The sequence below is a fragment of the Agrilus planipennis genome, unplaced genomic scaffold (assembly GCF_000699045.2).
Source record: "Agrilus planipennis isolate EAB-ADULT unplaced genomic scaffold, Apla_2.0 scaffold191, whole genome shotgun sequence".
NCBI classification, from domain to species: domain Eukaryota; kingdom Metazoa; phylum Arthropoda; class Insecta; order Coleoptera; family Buprestidae; genus Agrilus; species Agrilus planipennis.
This window is the reverse complement of record NW_020438901.1, coordinates 443,913-469,379: the sequence shown is the minus strand read 5'-3', so window position 1 is coordinate 469,379 and position 25,467 is coordinate 443,913. Positions and strand designations below refer to the sequence as shown.

At 32.1% G+C, this 25,467-nt stretch overlaps 3 protein-coding genes across 7 annotated transcripts in view; 1 reads left to right on the top strand and 2 right to left on the bottom strand.

Moving 5' to 3' along the window:
- The window catches only part of LOC108740919 (bone morphogenetic protein 4), a 29,659-nt gene extending 21,073 nt beyond the window's left edge, over positions 1-8,586 (bottom strand). The window contains exons 1-2 of the mRNA XM_018475457.1: positions 8,282-8,586; positions 2,626-2,734 (exon numbers count right to left, since the gene is read on the bottom strand). Coding sequence (XP_018330959.1) covers positions 2,626-2,734; positions 8,282-8,422 — 250 coding nt within the window. The 5' untranslated portion in view covers positions 8,423-8,586. The remainder of the gene's footprint in view (positions 1-2,625; positions 2,735-8,281) is intronic.
- Positions 1-25,467, bottom strand: part of LOC108740917 (small conductance calcium-activated potassium channel protein) — a 158,427-nt gene that overhangs the window by 111,261 nt on the left and 21,699 nt on the right. For both annotated transcript variants that reach the window (XM_018475448.2, XM_018475453.1), the window contains exon 2: positions 10,627-10,735. The gene's annotated coding sequence lies outside the window, so the exon portion shown is untranslated. The remainder of the gene's footprint in view (positions 1-10,626; positions 10,736-25,467) is intronic.
- On the top strand, positions 19,232-25,461 carry LOC108740916 (tyrosine-protein phosphatase 69D). Of its 4 annotated transcripts, none has more exons than XM_018475447.2 (11): positions 19,232-19,510; positions 19,637-19,802; positions 19,897-21,073; positions 21,124-21,596; positions 21,649-21,884; positions 21,956-22,136; positions 22,287-23,148; positions 23,223-23,372; positions 23,434-23,913; positions 23,982-24,215; positions 24,622-25,461. In XM_018475447.2, the coding sequence occupies exons 1-11, from the start codon at positions 19,426-19,428 to the stop codon at positions 24,694-24,696; spliced, it is 4,119 nt and encodes a 1,372-aa protein (XP_018330949.1). In that variant the 5' UTR covers positions 19,232-19,425; the 3' UTR covers positions 24,697-25,461. The 4 variants fall into 4 exon arrangements, with proteins under 4 accessions (XP_018330949.1, XP_018330948.1, XP_018330947.1 ...); XM_018475446.2 differs by having other exon boundaries at positions 22,275-23,148; XM_018475445.2 differs by having other exon boundaries at positions 21,956-22,193.

Below are 25,467 nucleotides of genomic sequence, written 5' to 3'. Positions count from 1 at the left end.
AGATATATAATTTCCTATAGAGTCATGAGGAAGTTGCTGATTTTCATCGCATATTTATGGGTAACCTTCGTGTTCTATAATGTTGGAATGTAAGGTCGTATTTAAGATTTACTACCAAGTTTATATTTGTGGTTTAAAATTCCGACATTGTTGTGTGGGCGTTTTTTAATATTTTTACTGGCCTTTTCTATTTTAGGTTCGGTACTGAAACGAGGGCGTTTCTAATAAGGGTTTTATATTATAAAAAAAGTTGTTCTCTAACGATTTTTTTCAGGCCCCCCCTGTTTGTTTGGCGTTAAAAATTCAACATCTTTTTTAACGTCAATAACCTCCACACTCTTTTACACACAAACATACATAATATTACGCTCTCTGTACACACACACCCACTGTAACGGTTTTATTAGAGATGCAGATATATTTCCCATACCGATGGATTATAATTTTAAAATTCATCAGACACCTTCATTTCAATTCTATCGTCTGAAACGACAGTAAGTGCGACAATTAAATGCACGTAATTTGTTAACGACACCATGAATTGCAAATTAAATTTCTTGCCTGGAATTTCAGTAGGTTTTTCATGAAAATGTTCAATGACAACTTAAGAAAAATCTGTTGCGATTAGTTCGCTTTGACATTTAGATAAATTCTAAATAATACAAATTGCATAATATACCATTGCGACTAGATAATAGATAAATGTAGTATATGTTAAGCAATTTCTTTGTTTACTTAACCGCGTAGCTGTGTGCCATCAGTAACTTCTCCTACTATAAAATAAATGACAATTGGAGGACATATAAATGTCACTTGAGTGAAAAATTGAAGCACTAAGCATTACTTATCAGATTGCAATGGTTACTGGATGGATAATTGCCATAATTTGATATAATAGATACCTTTTTCGGTCCATAAATACCAAGGAATGACTTAAAAGAATTCCCTACTTCCTCTTTCAATGCACAATTTATTCTTCTTCTGAGAAGCGCAAAACCTCGGCAAATTACTATTACACGCGAAGGAACTTATTATTTCAACAATTGCAATTGCTGTAATTTGTAAGCAACTATTAACATCTTGTTTCATTACCATACATGTGTATTACGTTCATAGAATATTTTCTAATGATAGATAGGCAGATAATGATTTATTATTAACGAGAATTTCTTATAGCATCATTAAATAAAGGTCATTCAAACTAATGGACGAATAATTTATAGCATAATCCTATTCTTAAAAAGGATGTTGCGTTTCTGAGAAAAACTTCTTGTTATTGTTATTTTCTGAACAGTCGCATAAGTAGGTACGTATACCTAGTTTAAAATTTTCGAATGATTTATTGCTATCAATGACTAATAGTGTACCTATTAAAATTTTTACCTAATTGAAAAAGTGTTTTGGCCATTAATAATACTTTTGCACAAGTCAAAGACTTCAACGTAAGGTCAAATTTCTAACAGTGTAAACGGACTAATAACAGTATTACTTTTTGTTGCAGTTAATCACAAAAATTTAATTTATTTTTAGAAATGACAAAACAAAACTTATTCAAAAAATTATAAAAGTTCGTTTAACTCTATTTGGATTAAACAAGTAGTCGGTTTAGAATTTCAATAGCAATTAATTCAAAAACAATCGGTACCTTAGGTATATTATATAAACTTATATCCGATTGCTTACTGAACCAATTTGGATAAAATTTGTATGGAACCATCTCTGAAGTATCAGCTACCAAACAAATAATCATCAAAATCAATTCATAATTTTGAAATCGGAAGCATCATTTCTGAATCACTGATCAAAATGCACGAATAATAATTTTTATCTTACTTTTATTCATTTTTGATAATTTTAAATACACAATTTTAAAACTATAAATTCATTTATTGCATTACTCGTCAAGTATCACCATTAAAAATAATTGAAGGGCCTCGCAAAGATGCATCCGCCCAAAGCCTTCCAAAGTCTAAGATCGCCCTTGACCACAACCATAAACGAAAATTGACCATCGGATGACTTTACAGATTTTTGACGGGTATCGGATGAATTTTTTCATACCGACTCTGACGTCTCACATCACGTATGAGCTTTCTTTTTTTTTAAAATGCTGTAGAAAAATTTACCTTGAGAAAGCCTTTCGCCTAAGGCGAAACGTCGCTATCCGTTTTAGTCAACATTGACTCTTATAAGCAGAAGAAATGCAAAAGATATCCAATATTGAATGCAACATCGTCAATAGCTAGAGTACTTATGTACGTCCGAAGTCCTCAAACCTTTAGCAAACTCGTTTGAGTTTGGAACAGTTGTGAAATGAATTAGCTAATGTAGATGTATATATAATTATATATATATATATACAGATATACATATACGCATGTAGGTATATACAACGTGCTTTCTAAAAGCCTAACTGTGTTCGAATTTTTCTGTATGAAACTGAATAAATAGACCCTAGGGCAACTACAATGACTTAGTACGACCATGTTGACGAAATCAATACATAGTTTCTACCTTAAATACTTTTGCTTGTAAATCATCGACAATTCGATCTCCTTGACTCATTGACAATATTGTGTAACATAAGTTTTCGGTTTCGATTAATTAAAAAATAATAGCACAAACCTGCAACGAAGGTCAAAAGTTGAGGAATGGAATTTTCTCCCGAAGAGTCAACCAAATGAACCAAGTACGTCTTCATCATCCGAGAATATTCTTCCTGACTTATATTTATCTGAAACAAAAAGCAGTGTAAGGGAGGTGGTACTCTTCAAGCTAATCAATTTGTTTGAACACAGGTTTACTTTGTATCTTTTGTTCTTGAACATACATTATTAATGCAATTATTCGCAAAAAGTTATTATTACCATAAATGATCGGAAAAACTCCACATTTCCACTGTTATTCTCCAGTTGATGAGTTGTTGGGTTATGAAAAGACTTGTGCAGGAAACAAGCAGATTAATGAAGTGAGTAAATAGGCAGCTCTAGTAATAAAATCAAATCAAGTCGTAATAAAGCAGTACTTTAAATCGAGAGCGACTTGCTGACAAGTAAGACATGAATTTGTAAACGAAATCTTAATAATCCTGCCAGCAGGTTCTGGGGTCGATTAAAAAGTGTTACGGCTTCAAAAGTATCGAATAGGTTTTAAAGTTCGCCGATACTTTGCCATATACATGTATGCACACATGTTATGTAACGTTTAACCTAAATTCTATTTTGACGTGCACGCGTGGAATATAGCTTCTAGTACTGTTTTACACCTCGCAAACTCTTTACAATCTTGCACGAGCAGTTAATTGATTCTTTCGGGTTATTTAGTCTATTAAGACATTGAATCGAACGGTTTTATTACTTCCGCTCTACACGCCTTTTTATTCAACCTATTTAATTGGAGCAGCGAACAGACGGCTAGTTTTTTCTTTTTTTTTTTTTTTTTTGAAGAAGTTGATTAAATTAAGCAAATGGAGTCTAGGATGTGAAAACGAACACTTCAAAATGTCGGGATTTCCCCTATATGACAGCAGTTTCGTTTTTGCGATCACGTATGAATAAACACATTCTTTCGTAAATGATTATGCACAGATTAACATTGATTAGCATCCCAAGCATATAAATAACCGGCAATGGAATGCTTTTATCATTAGAAACAACGAGAAAGCTATTCATATCCACGTTTTTAATTAGAAATACTCGATTTCCTGAAATTTTATTCAGTTTACCAGTTGTACCCGTTTAAATTTAATCCGTCGTCAATCGGGGAACCTTCTTTTGCCATAACTTAATGTAAACTCAATGTGCAGAGCACTTCACACATGTGAATCCATATCATAACATAATTCCGTAACGAAGCTACAGCCACTCCCCCGTTCTATGGGCTAACGCGTCAAAAAATTGGTGATTTTTAATTAAAAATTCAGATTAAATAGCAATACTCTCGATATGGAAAGTAGGCCTAAGCCACAGTTCATTTAGAATGTCAAATCCTCAGAGAAGATACAAAGCAAACTACTCTAGAATCATATTCGCGTTTTTTTCCCGATGAAAAATATAAATAGGTCAATTCAAATGAAAATTAATCAAGTGTCGCCTTGAGATAGTTGCCACCTTGTATCCACATATTTGCAATTTGTTATTAAAAGTAAAGTGGAATAGTTGGCATGTTAGGCGTCTCATAAATTATACCTAGAAACCACTTCTTTTCATAACTGTTATCTATTTCTTAGATAAATAGCTTTTTAAAAGTGTCCCCTAATTGACAGGAATGTTTTTCCTTCTGGATTTCTTTCCTCGTGCTGTTAATTTAGACAATTTGTATTCCGTTCAATCCTTATTAATTCAAAAAAATCTGGCTCCGATTTATTACTATGATAAAATGTTTTCTGGTACAATGTTTGTATTTGCGTCAATTCAATAGCGGTCTTCATCAAAGTAAAGCTTTATAGCCTAATGTTGTCATATTTTTAAATTTCGGCTTCCATCAGAATGACAAACTGGAATAGTATATCTGTTCCCATTAAGTCATTCTCAATTAGGACCATTTACATACACTGTACGTTATGTTAAACGACGTAAACAATCAAAATTTCTTAACCGACATACACACATTATTTTATTCCTAGAATACAAAATCTATATATGTATAAATCATTAGTCGTCATCTCTGAATTAGTNGACTGAAATTTAATGATTAAGAATGAAATTTGAATTGCAAAAACGTTGCGTAAGTCTATGATGCGTAATTGTATATAATATATGTAAAATAAATTCTGTGACATAAGCAGAGCCTTTTGTCTAGAAATTAGTGTGGCCTACTTAGTCATTGAAGTTCTTGTTATAATTAAATTTCTATGACGACATAACACATCTACGAATTTTGGACACACTGTACGTTATATTGTATTTTATGTACTTGGTAATTGTAGTTCACAAAACGATTAGCCAAGAAGAAATAAAATAAAACAAAAGTGTCTATAATAAGTGTGCAAATGAAATACATAATAACTTTCAGTTTTACTAAATCATTACCGCGCAAAAAGTAAGTAACCGGGGAATTTTCACCGCGACTATTGAAAATTAGTACTAACATCCGCTGATAATTGTTTTTACAGCTTCCTACATTTTCTAATAAGGTCATGCTGTAGACTGGTTAGTTAAAGAACAAATAACTGGTAAATAGTCTATTTGCTCACTTGTTATAGTCTGGTATTATTTTGCAAAGTACGAAGAAAAAAAATGAACAACCTATTAGAATACGTGCCGAAGGACTTCCTTATTCACAAGAGGGTGCTAAAATCTGTGCGCATAAAATGTGGGCAACCATCAGTTAAATATAATGTAAAAGTTGTAACAGTTAAGATCAAATCACTTTGATACGAGGCTAATTATGTTTTATAGAGACGTGTTTATGAACATGCATGAAGGTGTAGTACTTATGCCCCAAGTTAATCACCTTTTAAATCAAGTGGCAGATATTGTTGTATACTGACAGTGATTAGGTACAACTAAAATGCAATTTATGACGTGTATGAAACAAAGAATTATTTTATCTATCCTATAATATAATGTCAATCATATCTTTCGAAAACTAGTTAACGTTCTAGTCTTAAAAGGTCATATAATGAAATCATTTTCGGTTAGAATACGAAAATGGATCAATTTTAATTATGAAAAGAAATTAAGCCAAAAAAAACAGTTGCAGTTACATGTCCGAGTTAATTTCTTAATTGTTAGGAACCTAGTTCCTGATTTTATATTAACAAATAACAAAAATTCTTTACATTATCTCTTTTTATATCAATATTTCCCACCATATTGTCGGTTTTGCCAAACGGGTGCTTGTAACCAGATTTTAAGTTTGATTATGTAGTAAGTAATATGATTAAAAAAAAACAGCGATAAACAACGGTAGTTTTTGACCTGCCACAAGACACGTTTGACTGCAGTTTTAAATTTTCATGTAGATATATCAATAGTAGGATATCTATTATTGGAAAAGAGAAATTTATATTACAGACAAAAGACTTCTATTGAAGGTGAAAGTAGTTTTGAAAATACTTCTTAAAAATGTAAAGTGAGATTTTTATAGACGGTTTTGTTAATAGAAGAGAAGACATTTCTTAGCAGTCTAAGTTAAAGAAAGAATAAAAGGTGTAACACATGTTCAAAAGAAGTGAATCCAAATAATGATGACTTAATTAACAGGGTTATAACATAATAATGAACCTACACAACACCCAAACGCCGTGTGATATTCGCAATTGTAACCGTAAGTATAGGTATTAATTATCATCATTAATCTTGTTTAAGCCGAAAACACCAATATTTGTATTCGTTAAGATAAAAATTAATTTATTGTTTATTTTAAATCCCACGGCCTGCATACTAAGAGATAACATTTCGAAATATTTGTCAACATTAATTAATTACGTACAACAATAAAGTATCCAAACGGAATACAAAAACGTCGCCAGTAACAAATCCATAAAAATATGTCTAAGGAAAATTGTTTTCCCACTTACTCCGTTAATAACACATCTTTCTGAGGCAAAAGCATTCGAGGTTTCTTTATGTAGTCCGTAATATTCACCCTCTGTTGATGCTGCGCTCCTAATACGTCTGCCCTCAAAACACACCCTCAAGTCCTTCAGTTGACGCTTTAGATCATTTTCATAAGTATTAAACGCATTACCTACCATCTTGTTAAGACATTCCTTTTTTAAATTTGCATAATATTTTCAAAGATTATTTATTTAATGGTCGCAAAAGATACAAAGTAAAAGTACGTAAAATATTTGTATGTACAAGTTCAGTACTAAAAGTTTAGGTACAACGTAAATATTGACCTAAAAGGTTTCGTGATAACCTGATAACTTTCGTAAAAATTTTTCTTATTTTGAATGACGTTATGTAATTTTTAAATGCCATAGCACTCAAAGGGGATTGAATAATAATTTTTCGAGACGTTTTCCTTTTTCTTTTTCTAGAGTGAATTTCATTCTTTCGTGAAAAGTCATACGAAATCCTTTAACTGTTCATCACTACATATCTTTTCCAAAAAGCACACTATTAATCAGAACACTTAAAAAGGTCATTTTCATACAAATTGGAGAACTTATTGCGAGTATATTTGTTAGTTTATGTAAATTATCATTAAATTAAAAATAGCTTTGGTTTAAACATACCTGGACCGTTTGTTTTAATTCTTCTTTTAAATTAATTTTTGCGACTGTCCTCAATCTGTCATATGATTTTTATCAAATGGAATTGATTTAAATAAAATACTGCTTTAGAATTTTTGGAAATAGTAACAGTTTTCGAGTGAATGTGTCGATTGAAATTTAGTAATTGTAGAGGCGAGCTGAACTAATAAATTTTCGTGTTTTATAGAATGGTGAGTTAGTATAAGATGCAACTGGTCTCAACGGAACATCCTTTTTATGGAGTTTATTCGACTTAAATACCTAATTATAATTCATGAATGTACTTTATAAATACTGAGCTTGATGTATTTCCTAAAGTGGTCCCTTAGGTAATTGTCTGTATATGTCTGTCCCAGCCGTTTTCCTTACCCAACCACCCTGTATATTGTTAAACGTATTTATGTCATGAGTTTATTTACAAGTTATTTTGAAGTAAAGATACTTTTTATACTTTCTGACTATGGAACAGCCTTGTGGTGATACTGGCTGTCAGATCAGACACCCAAAGCGTAAGCAATACTATTTTATTTCAACTAGTTTCTAACACGTTCCAATTATAGCATGTAAATGATAATGAAATGATAAACTTGACGTCTCTGTTAGTACAGGAACAGCAATAAAAACTGGTTTGTTTACAAGGCATATTTCGGTTGCATCGAAGGAGAAATTAAGTTTCGTTTTATATTTATTTTGATGCGTGTACCATACATCTATGATGGCTGATAGTAGCCAAGACTAACACGAAAGTTTTATCCGTAAGCCCATCTCGAATTCAACAACCATACCATTAGCTTTCAACATAATCGATCTCTTGTAAAAAACGCGTTATTATTATTATTATTACTATACGTGTTTATTATCTTCCCTGTTTTATATACAGCGGGACCACAAATTGTATCCTACAAGGTTCGTGGTATCTAAAAATATCTCAAGAANTTTTCCTTTTTCTTTTTTAATTTTGTTGAAAAAAGGGAGAAAAAAATAAAATTTTCGTAATTTTTTTTGGTCAACTTTTGAAAACTTTTAATACTGATTTTATTTAAATAAGAGTATTAGAAATAAAATGGAATTACTCACCTTGGAAACGTCTGGAAGAACCTCTAGCCCAAGATTTTGTACCAAATCTTGGTCGGCACTGACAACAACTTTAAACACTGAAACTGATAACGAAAACAACAAAGTCAATGCCACCACTATAGTCCAAAACTGAAGGCCCATAGCCGGTACGAAAAGCCGGCATAAACAGTTCCTTCTTTTCCCGGCACTAATACATACAAAAGTACCTCATTTCACGGGAATCATTAATAGATAAAGGATACACCAAACAGTTCGTAGCTGAGAAGTTAATGTTTTACTTTACAACACGGTACACGCTTTGAAGCAGGTAGCATATACACTAACTGCCTACAACATTCCCGCTCGTACTTTTATATGTATACAGGTACCACGGGAAGGGGTATGTTACGGTAAATGACGGGATTGTCTTGACGAGGTTTACCTTACCACGAAATGCAACCCCGACCTTCGAAGATTCCACCCTTGTCTTCCACCCACCGAATTTCTTTACACCAACCACCCCTCTCTTAGTACTTGGAACGATTAGCTAATTAAATTATGACTGATCGAAACCTACCCTACAACAATACAATAAATTTTCCCATGTCTATTCAATTTCTCTTTTTTCCGCGTATGTAAATTTAAGGAAAAATTTTCCAAGTTTCCACTCTCCCAGCTTAAACTTTTCCATACGTAACTATGGAGCGACCTTCCAGAACGTTTAGGAAAACGGTGGAAATTTTATTTCTTTAATTTCTCATAGATTATACATACTTAAATTTGCATCCCTGAACTATACTTCTTTCTTAACTACATGGGTTTTCCCTTCCCGATTTATGACAACCACAAAAACTACCTACCTACTGCATCTAAGATAAAAAAATGATGAAATAAATATTTATTTGTATTTACCCCCTGTTACTTACTGAAAAATATCTACGTCCCTGTCTAGTTAACTGATTAATAATATGTAAATTGATAGGTACAAAGGTATTTCAGGTACACTTAAGTTTTCAGTTTCCTAATATAGATCGTACAAAGCCATTGTTAGTGTCCATTTCAATTCAATTTTGTCAAGTGTAGTTTTTCATTAACGAACACGCACTTTTTTTCCTCTTAACGCATTGAAAACTTTTATACATGCGTGCAGCATGTACAGATAGAATGTTTTCCTACGCATATGTTCTAAAAAAAGGCAACTATCTTGTATTCATCCCTTTCGAGGAAATTACTTGTTTCGTGAAAAAAAAAAGAAACGCAACAAAATCGAATAATGAAAACAAATTTCTTCATCAAATTGCATTCGATGATAAATGTATTTACATACATAAGTATATACAAAGTATGTGTATTCCGTGGCAGGTTAACATATTAATTCGAAACAGTGGGAGCTTTGACGTTCAATTTAAATATTAGTACAAGGGGCCTACGGTTACATACATATTCAGGTAGAAATGACTCCGACTGAAAGATAAGATACAGGTGCATAATGGGGAATGCAATAAATACATCAAATATATTACAAAGTCGCAATTAACCCTCTTGTATAGTTCCATTATAATATATATCCTTTATAGTAAAGGTGCACGGTCATAACAATAAATATTTTTGTTAAATAACTTTAAGGAACATCTACCAACATTTCCATTAAAAATTCAATCCTTCGAGATAGTATAATAATGTATCTTATGCAAAATAAATTAAAATAATAATAAATTGTTACTGTGTCTAACAAATTTCAATATTAATTAACTTATGACAATACGCACGATGACGACGTTTGTCCCACGCTAGGTTTTGACAAAAGTGGGTTTGGCAAATTTTAGGGGAAATTTCGAAACAATTGACTGTAGGTACCTATTATAACTGAGAAAAAGTCAAGGAATTGTAGGTGCCGACTATTCAAATTATTTCCCTGTAATAATCAATATAATATATTATCCGTGTGGGACGGTTGTTTAACGGTTCGAAGAACTAGGCCATCCCTTACTTCGCTGTCAAGCTACCCTGTGGGTGTGTAAATAAAAGCGACCCTTCCATGAAAGTTCCTACATACAGTCATATTTACTGGAAATTGGAATTCACAAATTCTTCGAATCTATCTCAAAAACTAGGTCAATTATATTAGGCTATCGTTTTCAAACGGTTTCCACTAACTACCATTACCAATTATGAATGTCAATAGAACACTTTCAGGTAAATAATTTAAATACAGGGTATCAGCGCATCACTTATGTTTAAGGTATAGTCCACTTATTAACATTTCTGTAACGAAATCCCCTCTATGAATTCTAAATAGGTACCTTTTTAACTTTTTAATATAAAAATTTTCCTCTTCAAAAACAACAGGTAGTATGTTCACTCACCAGAATAGATGTAAATACAGCACTTACAACAATTAAGATCTCCACTTGAATTAATAACGTCACAACTTGCGAAATTCCAGCACCTGGTTGTTCGATCTTTTAACACATTCTGAAACAATAGAATAATTTTATGCACATAGTAGTATCTCAAATTATTACCATACTACGCTAATAACCTACAATAGAATTTCGAGAATATTTCTAAAATGAAAATATCTACAAATTTATTATTAAGGTAGTTAGAAAAAGTATTTAATTATAAAAAGGAACTGTTAAATTGTTGAAATTACATAAAATCTCAGTAAAAACCTTTGGAAATTCCAAGTAGAATAGAATACAACACAATTCTTTTATTCAAGGTTTATAAAAAAAAAAATATTGCACAAGGTGAATTTCACAATTAAATGTTTATTATCTTTGCTTTCTTTGTCGCTGAAAGAAAGGCATATATCGTAATAACGATTTCAGATCATTCACAATCAGATTATTTAACTGTGTTCGTTGCGGGTAACATGTAAATTCAATGCCAAAATAATTTCGAAAACCGACGATTCGTTATCACCTAATTGACACCCAGAATAATATAAACATGGTATAGTTTTTTTCGATTCAGTCACCTGCCTCGTTAAAAGCAACCTGAGAATATACTATACCACCAGCCAAACCGAAACCGGTCATGGTATGGAATTTACTTCTGTATAATATCCTGGAATTAAGTAGACGAACATCAACGAAAAGAGAAAACGAGAAAAAAAATCATCGTCTCACTTAATAATAAGACAGCCAGTATAAAATTCGAAAAGTAAAAATTTAGTAGGAATACAGTCGGTTAAAGGTTGTGCCAATAAAATTATTCTATCGTATTCATAAAAGCTTAAAAGCCAATAATTCCGGTAGTAGCGTTAGACTTAGAAATATGAAAATTAATTTATTACTCTAACAGTCATCAAGGTAATTTCAAAACATTCACACCTGCAAGTTTCTTAGCGCCAAACATAAAAATTCAAATGGAATGTTGACTCTTATCGTGCATCCAATATGTAGGCAGAAATATTAACAAAATAAGTTTCAGGCTTATTTAAATCACAATTTTAATACTGTGTGTAGTAATAAATTTTGAAACACTCTGTAGGTAGTCATATATACTTATGCCTGGGCAGGTGCAGATATATGCCCAATTGGTAAACTGACCATTTCTTAAATTGAACGTGTCAATTTTGGAAGCAAGAAAGCACCCATCGGAATGGTAAAAACCGTTTCGGTAACGCATTTCAATTTAAATTCCACCAGTTCCGAATAATAACTACTACAAAAGGTGTATATAAGCGTAATAATTTATTAAGCACGTTTGTAGTTAAACACTTCAAGGAATAAAGCGCAATGGTACAGAGGGGTGTAACTTTATTTGCCAACACTACACCTAAATGGCTTTGCAGAAGCAATAGTCGGATAAGTTCCGAGTATTTTTAAAGCCCTGTTTGTCGCGAGTTCTCTAATTGCTCGAAAATTGCCAGTCATACGGACATTGCTCTCATTATTCCAATACCCTGTCGCATACAAAAGTAAACTGTTTTTTTTTTTACGCGTTTCACTAAACGCAGAGGGTTCCGTACTAGTTTTTCATATTTAAATATTCAAATTTTATTTNATATACAAATATCACTTATTTGTAAAATTTGTTTGTTCTTAAGTAAGATTGTGTTGGGCTGTTTTGTAGTCAATAATACTTGCGTCTGGTTTCAGTTGTCTTATAATTTATAATAACAATATCAGGAAGTACACTTGTTGGTTCGTTGCAAATGAAAAAAATTTCAACATTTTCACATAAATAGGCAAAGGGATTATTATTATTATAAGTTTTTTCATTTTACTGAGAGTATTTTCAAATGGATTTGCTTCATCGAGCCCCCATAAAGTAGACTTAACTGTAAGTTTAAGCATGTGATAGGTTTGCCTCTTAAGACCCATATGAAAAATCCATAAGGCAATCCTCATTTTAGTATCACCACCTTTTTTGTGGAATTTTCATGAGGAATGTACGGGGAAATCCCTATATCGGCATGCCCCTCATTAATGACATGAGGCCCATACGCTACATTCGGCATGAGTCCTATAAATTCTAGTCGGGACTTTTTTTGGTAGGATTTTCATAAGAAATCTACGGGGAAATCTCCATATCGGCATGCCCCTCATTAACCACATGAGACCCGCACGCTACATGGAGCGTGCCCTCTATAAATTCTAGTTGGGTAATGATTTGAACACTCAATATTAAAAATCAGAAAATATTGCGTGATCTACAAGAACTCAACCTTACATTTAAATAGATGTTTAGGTAGGTATAGTTGAATATCCAGATATTTAAAATTTTGAATAATCAAATATTTGGATAGATCTTTGAATTTGTAAATATTCGAATATTTGGATATTTGAATATTTACTTTTTTTTTAATTGAATTATATACACCTCTTCTATATAGCTTGTGTTTTACTGAACAATATCTTAAACGTTTTTAATCATTATCCTTTGGTGACTAGTATACTATTAAAACATGAAGAATCAGTATATAAATTTAAATAGTCAAGATCTAACGAAATAACTAGCAAAGTAACTAACCTAACGTAATCTAACCAAACTAATAAGTAATTGATGTATATAAAGTTGATTAGTTTATTTTATAGTAATCCTTTATAATTTTGGCGTAGATTTGGAGTATTATGCTTTTTAGTTTGACCCCTTCATAACTAAGAATCCCATATTAAGAGGATTCAAAAAAATAAAATAAAGGACTCCGGAACACAACTTACTCCTTCAAATGACCACAAGGAAAATATGTGGTCCAATATAAATCATTTTAAAGCCTGCACTCAGAGCTAGGCAATACTTCAAGTAGATGTACCTGAGAAAGTACTTAAAATACTATTCGAAACTTCAATTACCCTACTACAAATACTGTAAGAAGCCTTCACTTGGTACTTGATCCTTGACAGAATAATTCTGTATACTTTTGGTACTTAGATATAATGATAAATACTTTAAATACTTCGTAACTACTTCAAGTTGTATGTAACAGGTATGAAATAAACGAAATGCAATTTTTCCAGATAACTAAACCTTTTGAAACAACTGGAGCGGTTTGTAGTTTATAGGTACTGATACTTTTTGTACTTTTTCATTTAAGTTTTCCATACTAATCCCAAATGGCGTATTTCTTCATTTAGATACAAAACTTACATGACCCTTACACGTACGCCGGAAAATAAATTAGAAAATACCTCAAACAGAAAGTCCCAGAAGGGAAATGCTAAAAACAGTACGAAAGTACTCCATGTGTACTTGAAGTATTATTTACTAGGTACTTCAACTACTTAAAGTTACCAAAATGTACTTAAAATAATAAGAATGCAGCTACTATCGATTCGAATTTGATTAGATTATTGTTCACAAATATTTAAGGATATGGATGTTCTAGTTTTAAGTAAATGCGAAGATTAGTTCAGGATAAGAAAGAATGGAGGTGCGTGTCCAACCAGTTTTAGGACTGACGGCCCTATATAATAACAAGGATGATTACGTTTTATTTAATTCTTACAATAAAATATTTTGTCTCCAAAAAATTTTAATTTATTTTTACTGAAGAAAGGATTTGTCAATAAAAATATAATAAAACATGTATTACATTATACATTGTCAAGTTCAGTAAGTGGATCGTATTGATATCATGTCATGGTTTTTTACACACTACGTAGTATATGTTGTTCCTCAACATTGTAATATTGTAACATTATGCTCCTATTGTACCTAATGAACAAATTATGCTTACGTCATTGCAAACATCACGACGTGATGACGCAATGGATATTGTAATACCGTCATCAACCTACGCTTATTTTAAATTCTTTGCCCACATTTCGTATTGTAATTAAATTCAACGAACTTTATTATTGTATATTTCGTCACTGTTACAGGAACAACATTTTGTTAAATATAAATAGAGGGCCGTTCGATATTTTTCACAGTAGATAAATAGCATTTTATTTAAACCATTGCACTATTTATTATAACCTACAGTAGAATATTTATTGACAATTAATTAATAATAGATTCGAAAATATGCATATATTTAATTGTTAGGAACCTAGTTCCTGATTTTATATTAACAAATAACAAAAATTCTTTACATTATCTCTTTTTATATCAATATTTCCCACCATATTGTCGGTTTTGCCAAACGGGTGCTTGTAACCAGATTTTAAGTTTGATTNTATAAGTGATGTATATATTTTGGAATATAATTACTGAAGCATCGTTAAAGTGTTTCTAGTGCAGGAATTTGCAATTAAATTTTTTTTCCTTATTTTGTTTTCTGCACGGAGGTCGGAACAGAAGCGGGCTTAGTAAAAGCAGGACTGACGTAACACAAAAACGGAATCAAAAATGTTTTCCATTAAATTTTTGTTACATTAAAAGCATAGATAATAGTTGAAGTACATCGCAGTTTGAAAGATGAACTTCGTCCTTCAAGCGTCCTTCTAGGGGAACAACAAACATTGACGGATATTAGTCCTTTGGGAGGATTAATTCCGTTTTTGTCCAAAATTTTCTTGTGTTCTATTAGTTAATGTTATTTGGAAATTTTCAGTATATCTAACAATTACTTTACTAACTTTAAGAAGTTACAGTTTGAGTTCCAACAACATTTCAACTTCTTATCAGCCGGTATCGACTTTATCTTAATCTATATATCAAATTAAAAATCTAGGATTCTACGTTCATTACAAAAGAGTGCAGGATGACTGGTCGCATGGCTTATGCCCGTGTAACTGAAGATGCATGTATCTGTATGTGCAGAACACTCAAAAGCTTCGAAAAAGTTCATCGTCCTGTATGTATAGAAGAATCCAAATTTGAAAAAAGGAAATCAAAAACGCTTCACGGAAAATGCCCAAAGTCACAACAACATGTAGACAAAGAAGCGTTGAACATATGGTTAAAGAAAGGAAATATGTAGCAGAACTTGGTTATAGCGTCAGTCTAGGGATCAGTCACACAATGACGTAATAACCGAGTAGATATCATTATTAACGGAAGTTTAAATGGTACGCATTTCCAAAAAAAACTGAACAATTTCGGAAATAGAAATATTATTGGCGTTAACTTGAATGGTAAATTTGCGGGACTATTAAAAACTGGCGTTACTTCAGAGTTGTCGTTATAACCCATGTTGTTATAACCAAGTAGAATTCATGATAACGATTTAAGATAAAGTAATAAAAACTACTGTAATTATGTAATAAAAGATCGAACAGTAATATTAGACACATGCCAAGCATATCATAAAACTATTGACTATATCACGGAGGGTTGCTCATTGTTAGCCAGGAGCTAACAAGCTCCACTGGGATAAAGATTTACCTAATTACAAACAGAACAATTAATCATAATAAGTCTGACATCCTGCTAAGTACCATAGAAACTAAAAGGACCTACTTGCGTTAGTACATATTATTCCATAACAAACTAAAAATAACCCTTATCCAAATAAATAAAAGAATCAAATAATCGAAGGCTAAAATCAAAATAAATAAATATTTAAAAAAGTTAACACCTAAAATAAAAATGTAATTCATAAAAGTATCTATCTTTCTACAATAAAGCTTAAGTGTCTTCTGATGTTTCATTAATGGTATAGCATGCTCCTACTGTAGGTGTAATAACACACAAAATTAATGTCTATTGTATTTTGTCAGGGTAGAGGAAAAGGGTCAAACTTGATATTGGGGGCGGAGGGGTTGCGACTTTGGGTTACGCCACTGTCTCCAATTCTACTAATAGTTAAGTTTTACATTCAATTTATTGTTAACAGTACAGTAAAAAATCATTATGCTTTTATTATTAAAAAAGACAAAGACAACAATAATACGTTAGCTTCAAAATTACTGAACGGTATTTATTCCAAGAAGTTGATGCTTTGTTCTGTGTGGTTTCAAACCCCGTAGTTGTGAGGAAAATTGGTTCATCGGAAAATTCACTTTCCTTAGTAATCACGAAGTTGACATATTAAGCTAAATTGTAGTTTATTAGACCTGAACTTAAGCGTTGAGTCACGCCGCTAGATTAGATTATTAACATTAGTCCTGATTATCGGAAGGACAAAACACTTCCTGGAAGAATTAAGGATTATTCACCATTTTTTCGACGAAAACGACCATTCTCCCTTGTAGCTAGTGCAATAAACCTTCCGCGAAAACAAGTTTTCGGTGCTTTCTACAAAATGAATCATATGTATCACGAATAGTTGTTATACTATTAAATGCTACTATGGTAATTTACAACACATACAGACTCGTTGTTATGGATCAAGCATACGAAATATCTTATTTAAAAATTCCCGTAAAGAATAGAATAAAGAGCAACTTTTAGAAGTGACGTATACTTACAGAATCATCGTAAAATATATTATTTACTTATGAGAATAATTTTTCTTATGCAAATTAGGTAACTTAGTGTAATGTCTGTGCATATTAGGGGTCGAAATTTTTCATATCAAACTGTTCAAATATTTGTTGACGACATTATATTTGAATAGATGTTTGAGTATAATTGGATATCCAGATATTTCAAATATTTAGACAGATCTTTGAAATTGTGAATACTTGAATATTCGAACAGTTGAATATATAAAATCATGATGATAATTTGATAAATTGATAAAGAAAATTGGACCTAAAGAACTGCATAGGTACAATAATTCCCTCAAGAATCTCAACCTTACATTTAAATAGGTGTTTAAGGACCTTTCTAAATGCCTGAATATCTAGACATTTGAAATATTGAATATTTGAAATATTCGGATATTTGAATAATTAAATATAGGAATATTTAAATTTGAGATGACATTTTTCAATTTGAATTATGGCTATTCAAATAATTCGAATACAATTCCAAGCCCTATTGTATATTATATATTACAAATATTATAAAATCAAACGAAAAAAATAACATTAAACTTTACAACATTAATTTTGCGCTCAATAAGATATATTTGCGCCTGGTATTGTATTATTATGCATTTGGATCGCCATCATACGAGATTTTAACAGATCCTTTGCTATACACAAAGAAAGAGGACTTTGGAAAATCCAAACCTTCTACGTAATTGAGATGTTGCAAAGAATTAATTGTTGTAGATGCGGAACTATTTTTTACTACTTGCAAAAAAGCGATCTTACGATTAAATTGACCAAGAAACTGCTTTCATCTAGGTGACGAGAGTGTAATGTATTTTACAGCCTTATTGCTATTAGAAAAGAAAAAATTATATTAACATACAATAATAACTGCATTTGCAAAGTAAGAGTTACATCCACAACTGTTTGAAATAACGGAAATAAGTATTAGGTACTTTAATTGCCGTAACAAATTACGTATATCCTTTTTGTGTTACTTCATTAAATGAACACTTCCTATAAGTGGTAGGATTTTCCTTTATCAATTTATTAGAAGTTTTAGAGGAAAACCCATATTGTTTGTGAATATTATATATAAAAGAAAATATGAGTGCTGTTAGCACAGGGCAAAGTAGTATTACGTAAATAAAAGTTAGTATCAGCAATTGCTGCTGCTGAAGTGTACGATTTGTTCCGTACCTATTTACAAACAATTCCTTTAAATTTTAATCATTATTTATTCATTTATTAAAAAACCATAATGGCCGACATAAGTAACAATGCCACAACAATTGAAAAAGAATGATGGCCGACAACAGCAACAATTAGANTATGTTGAGAAATAAAAAAAAAAAATTTTTAAAAACCTTGTTTTTCTTGGTCAGGCCGGAAACTTATCAATCCACCCTCGTATGTATAAAAAAAATATGAGTGCTTTCAGCACAGGGCAAAATCCAACTCTTGCTCTCTAACTATTGCTGTCACTGATATCAATGCTTTAAAGCGCAGGAATATAAACAATTAGAATCAAAACGTTTTTCAAACAATTTTTAACACAATGAAAGTGATTGAATAAATTCGACCACTCGAAGCAAAAGAAATCGAAATTATCGCAATTTTAAAACTCATCCTTTTTTTAAACATTTGGTAAATTAAATAGCAAATGTATTTACAGTTCTTATATTTTTTACAGCAGCTTTTACAGTGTTGTTACACTTTCTAACAGTAAAAAAATGTTTTAGGAAAAAGAATGGCAGCCTAAGTATTTGAAATCATAATTAATATAACATAATTGCAAAATCTTTTTAAGTTTTCATAGATTGTCGTATTCACACGCGCGTTATGTGTGCTGCATACGCTACTACCAAATTTTATATTAAATTAATCAGACAGGGTCGGTCGCAGTTAAATTTATAGTTACATAAATTTACTGTTTTCTCCAATTTCTAAGTGTAATTAAGGAAAAAAATCTTATTGTTTAAAAAAGTTAAAAATAACTCCTTAATCACTATTAATGAATTATTGATAGAAACGTAACTGATGCAATAGATTTGATATTATTTATTTGTATTAAGGGGTGAAGCACTTTTATTTTCAAATTTCCTAAATTAACCTCTGTGATGAAGTGGGAGGGACTTATAGTACGATATGACATTTTAGTAAAATAAACATGGCTGGCAGATAAATAAAAAGTATTGTACACTAACTAGAAAAAAAGTATTATTTATCTTCTAGAGGAAACTTATTTAGTGCTAATTGAAAAGGACAATGGGTGTCGTGAATTCAAATCGCCTTTGTTAATTTTTACGTAGAAGTTTTAAGTGTAAATTGACAATACGGCGAAGCGCCATGTTTCGCAGCCAAGCCCTTAGAATTTATGTTGGATATTTATTTTTGTTTTATTGTAGAGCAGAAGTCAAAACTGGCATACCCAGTAAGTTTGTAAAGTGTGCGATTTACCACTTTGAAATATTTAAACCCTATATCTGTTGTAATTGTAACGTTATATACAATGCCGGTTGGGCTTTGTATCTTGCTTAAATTCATGAATTTTTTAAAGATATACCGCCGCAGACTGATGAATTGGCAACTACAATAGAAGTTTTAAAATTTGAGTCGTCCGAGTTACCATTTGGGGAAAATGTAACCCTCATCTGTAAAACAAGTTTGCCAGATAGTCACATGTGGTGGACAGTAAATGAAAAAAATGTTACAGAAGATGAAAGGTAGGTTTCAGCAGGTGTCTATAAAAAAATATTAAATAAGTTCCAGTTTAATTAATCTAATAATGTTATTATTCTGTAATTTATTATGCTATAGGCATGTTATGGAAAGAACGAGTGAAATCAATACTAAATTAGGAAAGAAGTATGAAGTTTTGATTCTACATATCCTAGAAGTTGATTTACAGCATGAAGGAATTTATACATGTCATGCAACTGATAATGAAAAATCTGAAATAGATTTTGCTATGAAGATGCTAAATGTGACATGGCCAGCTAATATTATAGAAATATCCCCTCATGTTAGAACTAAGTTGCATCAACCAGTAAATTTGACTTGTTCTGCAGAAGGATATCCCCTTTCAATATCCTGGTACAAAAATAGTGATTTACTAACAGAATTTGTGTATACAGAAAGTGTAAACAAAACATTTAAAGTAAGTTCTTTTCAATTAAAAGAAGTTACTAAGAAGGACAATGGTACTTTTATATGCTCATCTAAGACTGGAAACTTTGTTAAGAATGCTTCCACTGCAATATTAGTTATAGATAAGCCTCAAGTTAGTATAGATTTTGTTAAAGCATTAGGAACATCAAAAATATTTCTTAATTGGACTGTCAATGATGGTAATGAACCATCATCTTTGTATTATGAAATTCAGTACCGTACCATTGATGACCCTACAACCTGGCTGTACTACTCACATAAGATAGGAGGAGGTAATAGGTCTTATGTATTAGAAAATGTATTCAAAAACAACACTGAATACAGCTTAAGAATGAGAGCTTACAATTCAGAAGGTGAAAGTCAATACTCAGAGACTATTGAACCTGTTAAAACTCTCTCAGAAGACCCTGTTTTTATTCCTGAAGTCAAAGTAACTGGATTTACAGTTAATTCTATTACAATTTCGTGGACAGTCCCTTCAAACGATCTTAAAGATCATATTCACTACTATCAGCTCATGTCACATGCAGGAAATATTAGTGATCCTTTAGAGGCTGTTCATTTAGCTTCCAAGGAAAATTTATATATGTTTTCTGATTTAAAAGCTGCTACAACTTACAGTTTTCAAGTGGCTGCTTGCAATGAATACAGTCATCAGTGTGGACCTTGGTCTGGTAGAGTTAATGCTACAACCATGGATGGGATATCTGGTCCGCCAGAAAATGTTTTAGTCACATGTAAATTGGATAATGTTAGTCAAATTAGTGTTGTATCTGTCCAGTGGACACCTCCGAGTAACCCTCATGGAACTATCATGTTTTACAATGTAAGTTATAAAACTAAAATCGTTGACTCCACTAAATAGTTTGCCTGCAGGTGATATTGGAAGGGAATGCCAGTTTCATAAATGAGCAGGGAATTAGGGAAGTCATGACTTGGGGCCCAAAAGTCTCGAGCGTTAGCAAAATGATGCCCCAAACTCGATTTTACAACGTTTCTGCCAATACTAACTACACTGTTCGGGTCTCAGCAGTAACGAAAACTAAAAGAAATGGCGAATACGTCGAAGCCCATTGTACCATGCCAAGAACGGTCCCTGATAAACAGAAACTGGGTCGATTTTCTTGGCAGAAAGTTGAAGAAGGGGGGAAATGGATGTTTAAATTGTTTCTATCTAGAATTTCAGAGCGTAATGGACCTATCTGTTGCTACAGAGTATACTTGGTAAGAATGGAAGAAAATCAGAAACTTGCTGAGCTACCAGTCCCTGAGGGTCTTAACATTATGTCCTATCAAGAGGCTCATCGAACCCCTCAAGGAGGGGCTTATGTTGCAGAAATGTTTTCAAGGTTAATTACTACATTTTAACTATCAATTGATTGTTAAAACTTTTTGTTTCAGTTCTTCTTTTCAATCCGAAATATTTCTTGGTGATGAACAAGTTGTCAACGACACAGACCAGAGCTTGTGCAGAGAATGCATAGGATTACGTCCGTATTCATCCCCTAAAGAATTCACCACAAACAAATCTTCAAATAGAGTTCGCAGAAATGTGTCCCTCCCTATTGATCCACTCGACCCCTACGACGGCTCTTTAAACATTGGAAGCAATTATACTGGTTTTGTTGAGATTACAGGCAAGTAATACAGATGTTAATTATAGTTAATTATATTCTGTTCTCTCATTTCTTAATGGGCTTCTTTTTAGTTCGAGGAGAAGATCAACAGCAGGCTATGGCAACATACAGCAGCTACTTGGTGATGATGAGTCCAGGTCCTGAAGTGGTCATGGCACCGCCGTCCAGTGTATTAAGTGTGATTGTGCAAGTTCTCTGTGGCCTTTGTGTTGTTACACTCCTTCTGTTGGCGGCCCTCTGCATCTTACATAGGTACAATAAGCAAACACATGCTCAAGCTGTTGAAATAACATTCCGCACTTCTTTCAGGTAAATTTCTTTCAATTTCTATAATTTATGTTGTTTGAATTATGAGGATACACCCTCTGATTGGTTGATAATTGGGAATAGGCATTTGTGCAGGAGTCTACGAGGTAGGCAACGACTGGTTTCCCTTAATCCACCGGATATGTGCCCGATTCTCAAGTCGGAGCTTGTCTCCGCCTATTTGGAAAGGCATAGGGACTCCGATTATGGTTTTCAACAGGAGTTTGAGCTATTACCTGACCGTTTTAATGATAGAACAACCAGAGCCTCAGATGCCAGGGAAAATGTTTACAAAAATCGTTATCCAGACATAAAGGCATATGATCAAACAAGAGTCAAACTGTCTCAGATTGACAGCATTGCTGGATCTGATTACATAAATGCGAATTACGTGTTGGGCTACAAAGAACGAAAGAAATTTATTTGTGCCCAAGGACCAATGGATACTACTGTAAACGACTTTTGGAGAATGATTTGGGAGCAACACCTGGAATTAATACTAATGCTTACCAACTTGGAAGAATACAGTAAAAACAAGTGTGCGAAATATTGGCCAGACAAAACAGAAGGAGATAAGGTTTTTGGTAATTTTACAGTATCTCATTTACAAGAAACCAGATATTCAGACTACATAAGACGTGAATTAAAATTGATTAAAAATTCAAACGGGAAACATGATGAAGAAAGACAAATTACCCAATATCATTATTTGGTCTGGAAAGATTTCATGGCTCCTGAGCATCCTCATGGCATTATAAAATTCATTAAGCGCATGAACGAAGTCTATTCACCTGAAAGGGGGAGTATTCTGGTACATTGTAGTGCAGGTGTAGGCAGAACAGGCACATTAGTCGCGTTAGACTGTTTATTACAACAATTAAAAGAAGAAACCCAGGTTGCTATTTTCAATACTATTTGTGATCTAAGGCATCAACGTAATTTTCTAGTTCAATCGTTGGTATGTCTCTAATTAGTAATTTGCTGTGTATAATTAATTATATTCCATGTTTAAAATATTTCGTTTGATTTTAGAAACAGTACGTTTTTATATATAGGGCTCTAATGGAGGTAGCTTTGTATGGTGACACAGAAATAAATGCATCTGAACTGAAGTTAACCGTCGAAAAACTAAAAGATTGCGATAAAGATAAGAACAGATGTAAGATGGAGGAAGAATTTGAGGTAAATGAACTAATACATTAACAATATTTTCTTATAAGCCTTAAATATTTAATTTTTCCAGAATATTAAAAATGCTTTTGAAGATCGTAAGTCCTGCTCAGTAGGTAGTGGGGAGGAAAACTTAGAAAAGAACCGAAACGAAAGTGTGATTCCTTATGACAGGAATAGAGTAATTCTGACACCACTTCCCAGTAAAGAACACTCGACTTATATCAACGCTTCATTCATAGAGGGCTATGACAATTCCGAATCGTTTATAATTACTCAAGATCCTATAGAGAATACAGTTGCAGACTTCTGGAGAATGATCTCAGAACAGGGAATAACGGTGATTGTAATGTTGTCAGAACTAGGAGAAAACAAATGTCCAAGGTACTGGCCTGAAGACGAAGCTTGTTACGACCACATTACTGTACGTTACGTACAAGCTGAAAGTTGCCCTTATTACACTAGAAGGGAACTTTTTGTAAGAAGTAGAGATGGAGATGATCTCCGAGTTACTCATTTGCAGTACCACGGTTGGCCAACGGTAGATGGAGAGGTAAACAATACTTGTTTAAATTAGTAAATGGTTTTGTTAATAAACTAAGATTTTATTTCATTATTAAGGTGCCTGAAGTGACAAGAGGACTGATAGAATTAGTTGATCATGCTCAATCTACACTTGCCAGCAACGGTGCTTCGACTGCTATGGTTGTTCATTGTGAATTGGGTGCTGAAAGAAGCTCTCTATTCGTCGGCTTAAGTATTTTGGTTCAACAACTACGGGTTGAACGAAGGGTAGACGTATTTACTGTTACTCGAAAACTTAGATCACAAAGACATGCTTTAATTAGTACCTACGTAAGTATCGAAATTCCCTTTTTATGTTAAATATACACAAAAGATCTACGATGAAAATGCCCCAGATAGCATTGAGTTTAACGAGTTTTTTAAATATTTTTTCAACTTTGTTCCTTATACTTATAAGATAATTCATAACATTTAGGATCGCTTCAGTAGTTGAACATCATTATTTTGGTAGTCAAATATAGTTATTTATACCCTTTTCGCCAATTGTTTTATATTTTCACACTATTACTGACATTTCTAATATTTATATTTCATACATCTTCAAACAGATTGACAAAAGTGCCAGAAATAGCCAAGCGTAGCAGACAAATTGTGTTTAACTATTGAAGTGTTAGTTTTATCAACTCTGATCTTGTTATTACAAGTGATGATACCTTATTTTATTTTTTGTTTACAGGCTCAGTATGAATTTCTGCATCGAGCAATTGTTAACTATGCAGAATTGCATAATTTATGTGAAACATCAACTTAATTATTTAATTAGTTTATTTTAACATTCCACTAATATTAGTTTCTCTAATTTGGTGAACAAAGTGGTGATAGAACATCACATTCATCCTCTGTATTAGTTTCCTGAATGAGGAATAATAAATAATATAACATTATTATGTTAACCAAATGATCTTGAAAAGTGACCAAAGTAATTTATTGTTTTTTTTTTGTAACTTCATGATATTATTGCTCAGAAGTTAAAAGAGAAATTTAGCTTTTTTAAGTGCCAACAAATAAAACCTTTGAGATTTTGTTTACTGATATATACACTTTTGTGTAATTAATAAGAAGTATTTAGTTAAAATTGTCGTAAAGTTGAAATTGAATCATGTATATATAATCGTAAACCAAACGATAACTTAGTTTTATTATCTTATTAACAACTCTACTTGCAATGACTATTACTGTACGCTTTTAGTTGTTCAATTTTGGTTTTGCTGTACATACAAATGGTAAAAAAACTAAAGAGAATTGTTTCAGACTTATTTATTAATTATTATTTGTGACTGTAAGATATTCGAATTTTTCTTAGTTTATACTAGTATAATTACTATAGTATTGCACATGAGAGATATTTTTTTATATAATTTAACATTTCACTGCCTTATTATTTGTCAAAGATAATAATTTAGCTGTTGTACTATAATATATTTATGCCTCAAAAACAATGTAGCAAGTCTCAGTTTTTATTGTATTAAGTGTTTGAAAATCTTGCAACGAACATTTCAAAATATTATTTGTTGTATAATAC

What these genes read in the sequence shown, in the direction of transcription:
- LOC108740916 (XM_018475444.2), top strand. Translation starts at nt 19,426, where the DNA reads ATGTTTCGCAGCCAAGCCCTTAGAATTTATGTTGGATATTTATTTTTG. An exon ending in GAACTATCATGTTTTACAAT is followed by an intron (nt 21,074 to 21,123) that starts GTAAGTTATAAA and finishes GTTTGCCTGCAG; the next exon opens with GTGATATTGGAAGGGAATGC. An exon ending in ATGCTTTAATTAGTACCTAC is followed by an intron (nt 24,216 to 24,621) that starts GTAAGTATCGAA and finishes TTTTGTTTACAG; the next exon opens with GCTCAGTATGAATTTCTGCA.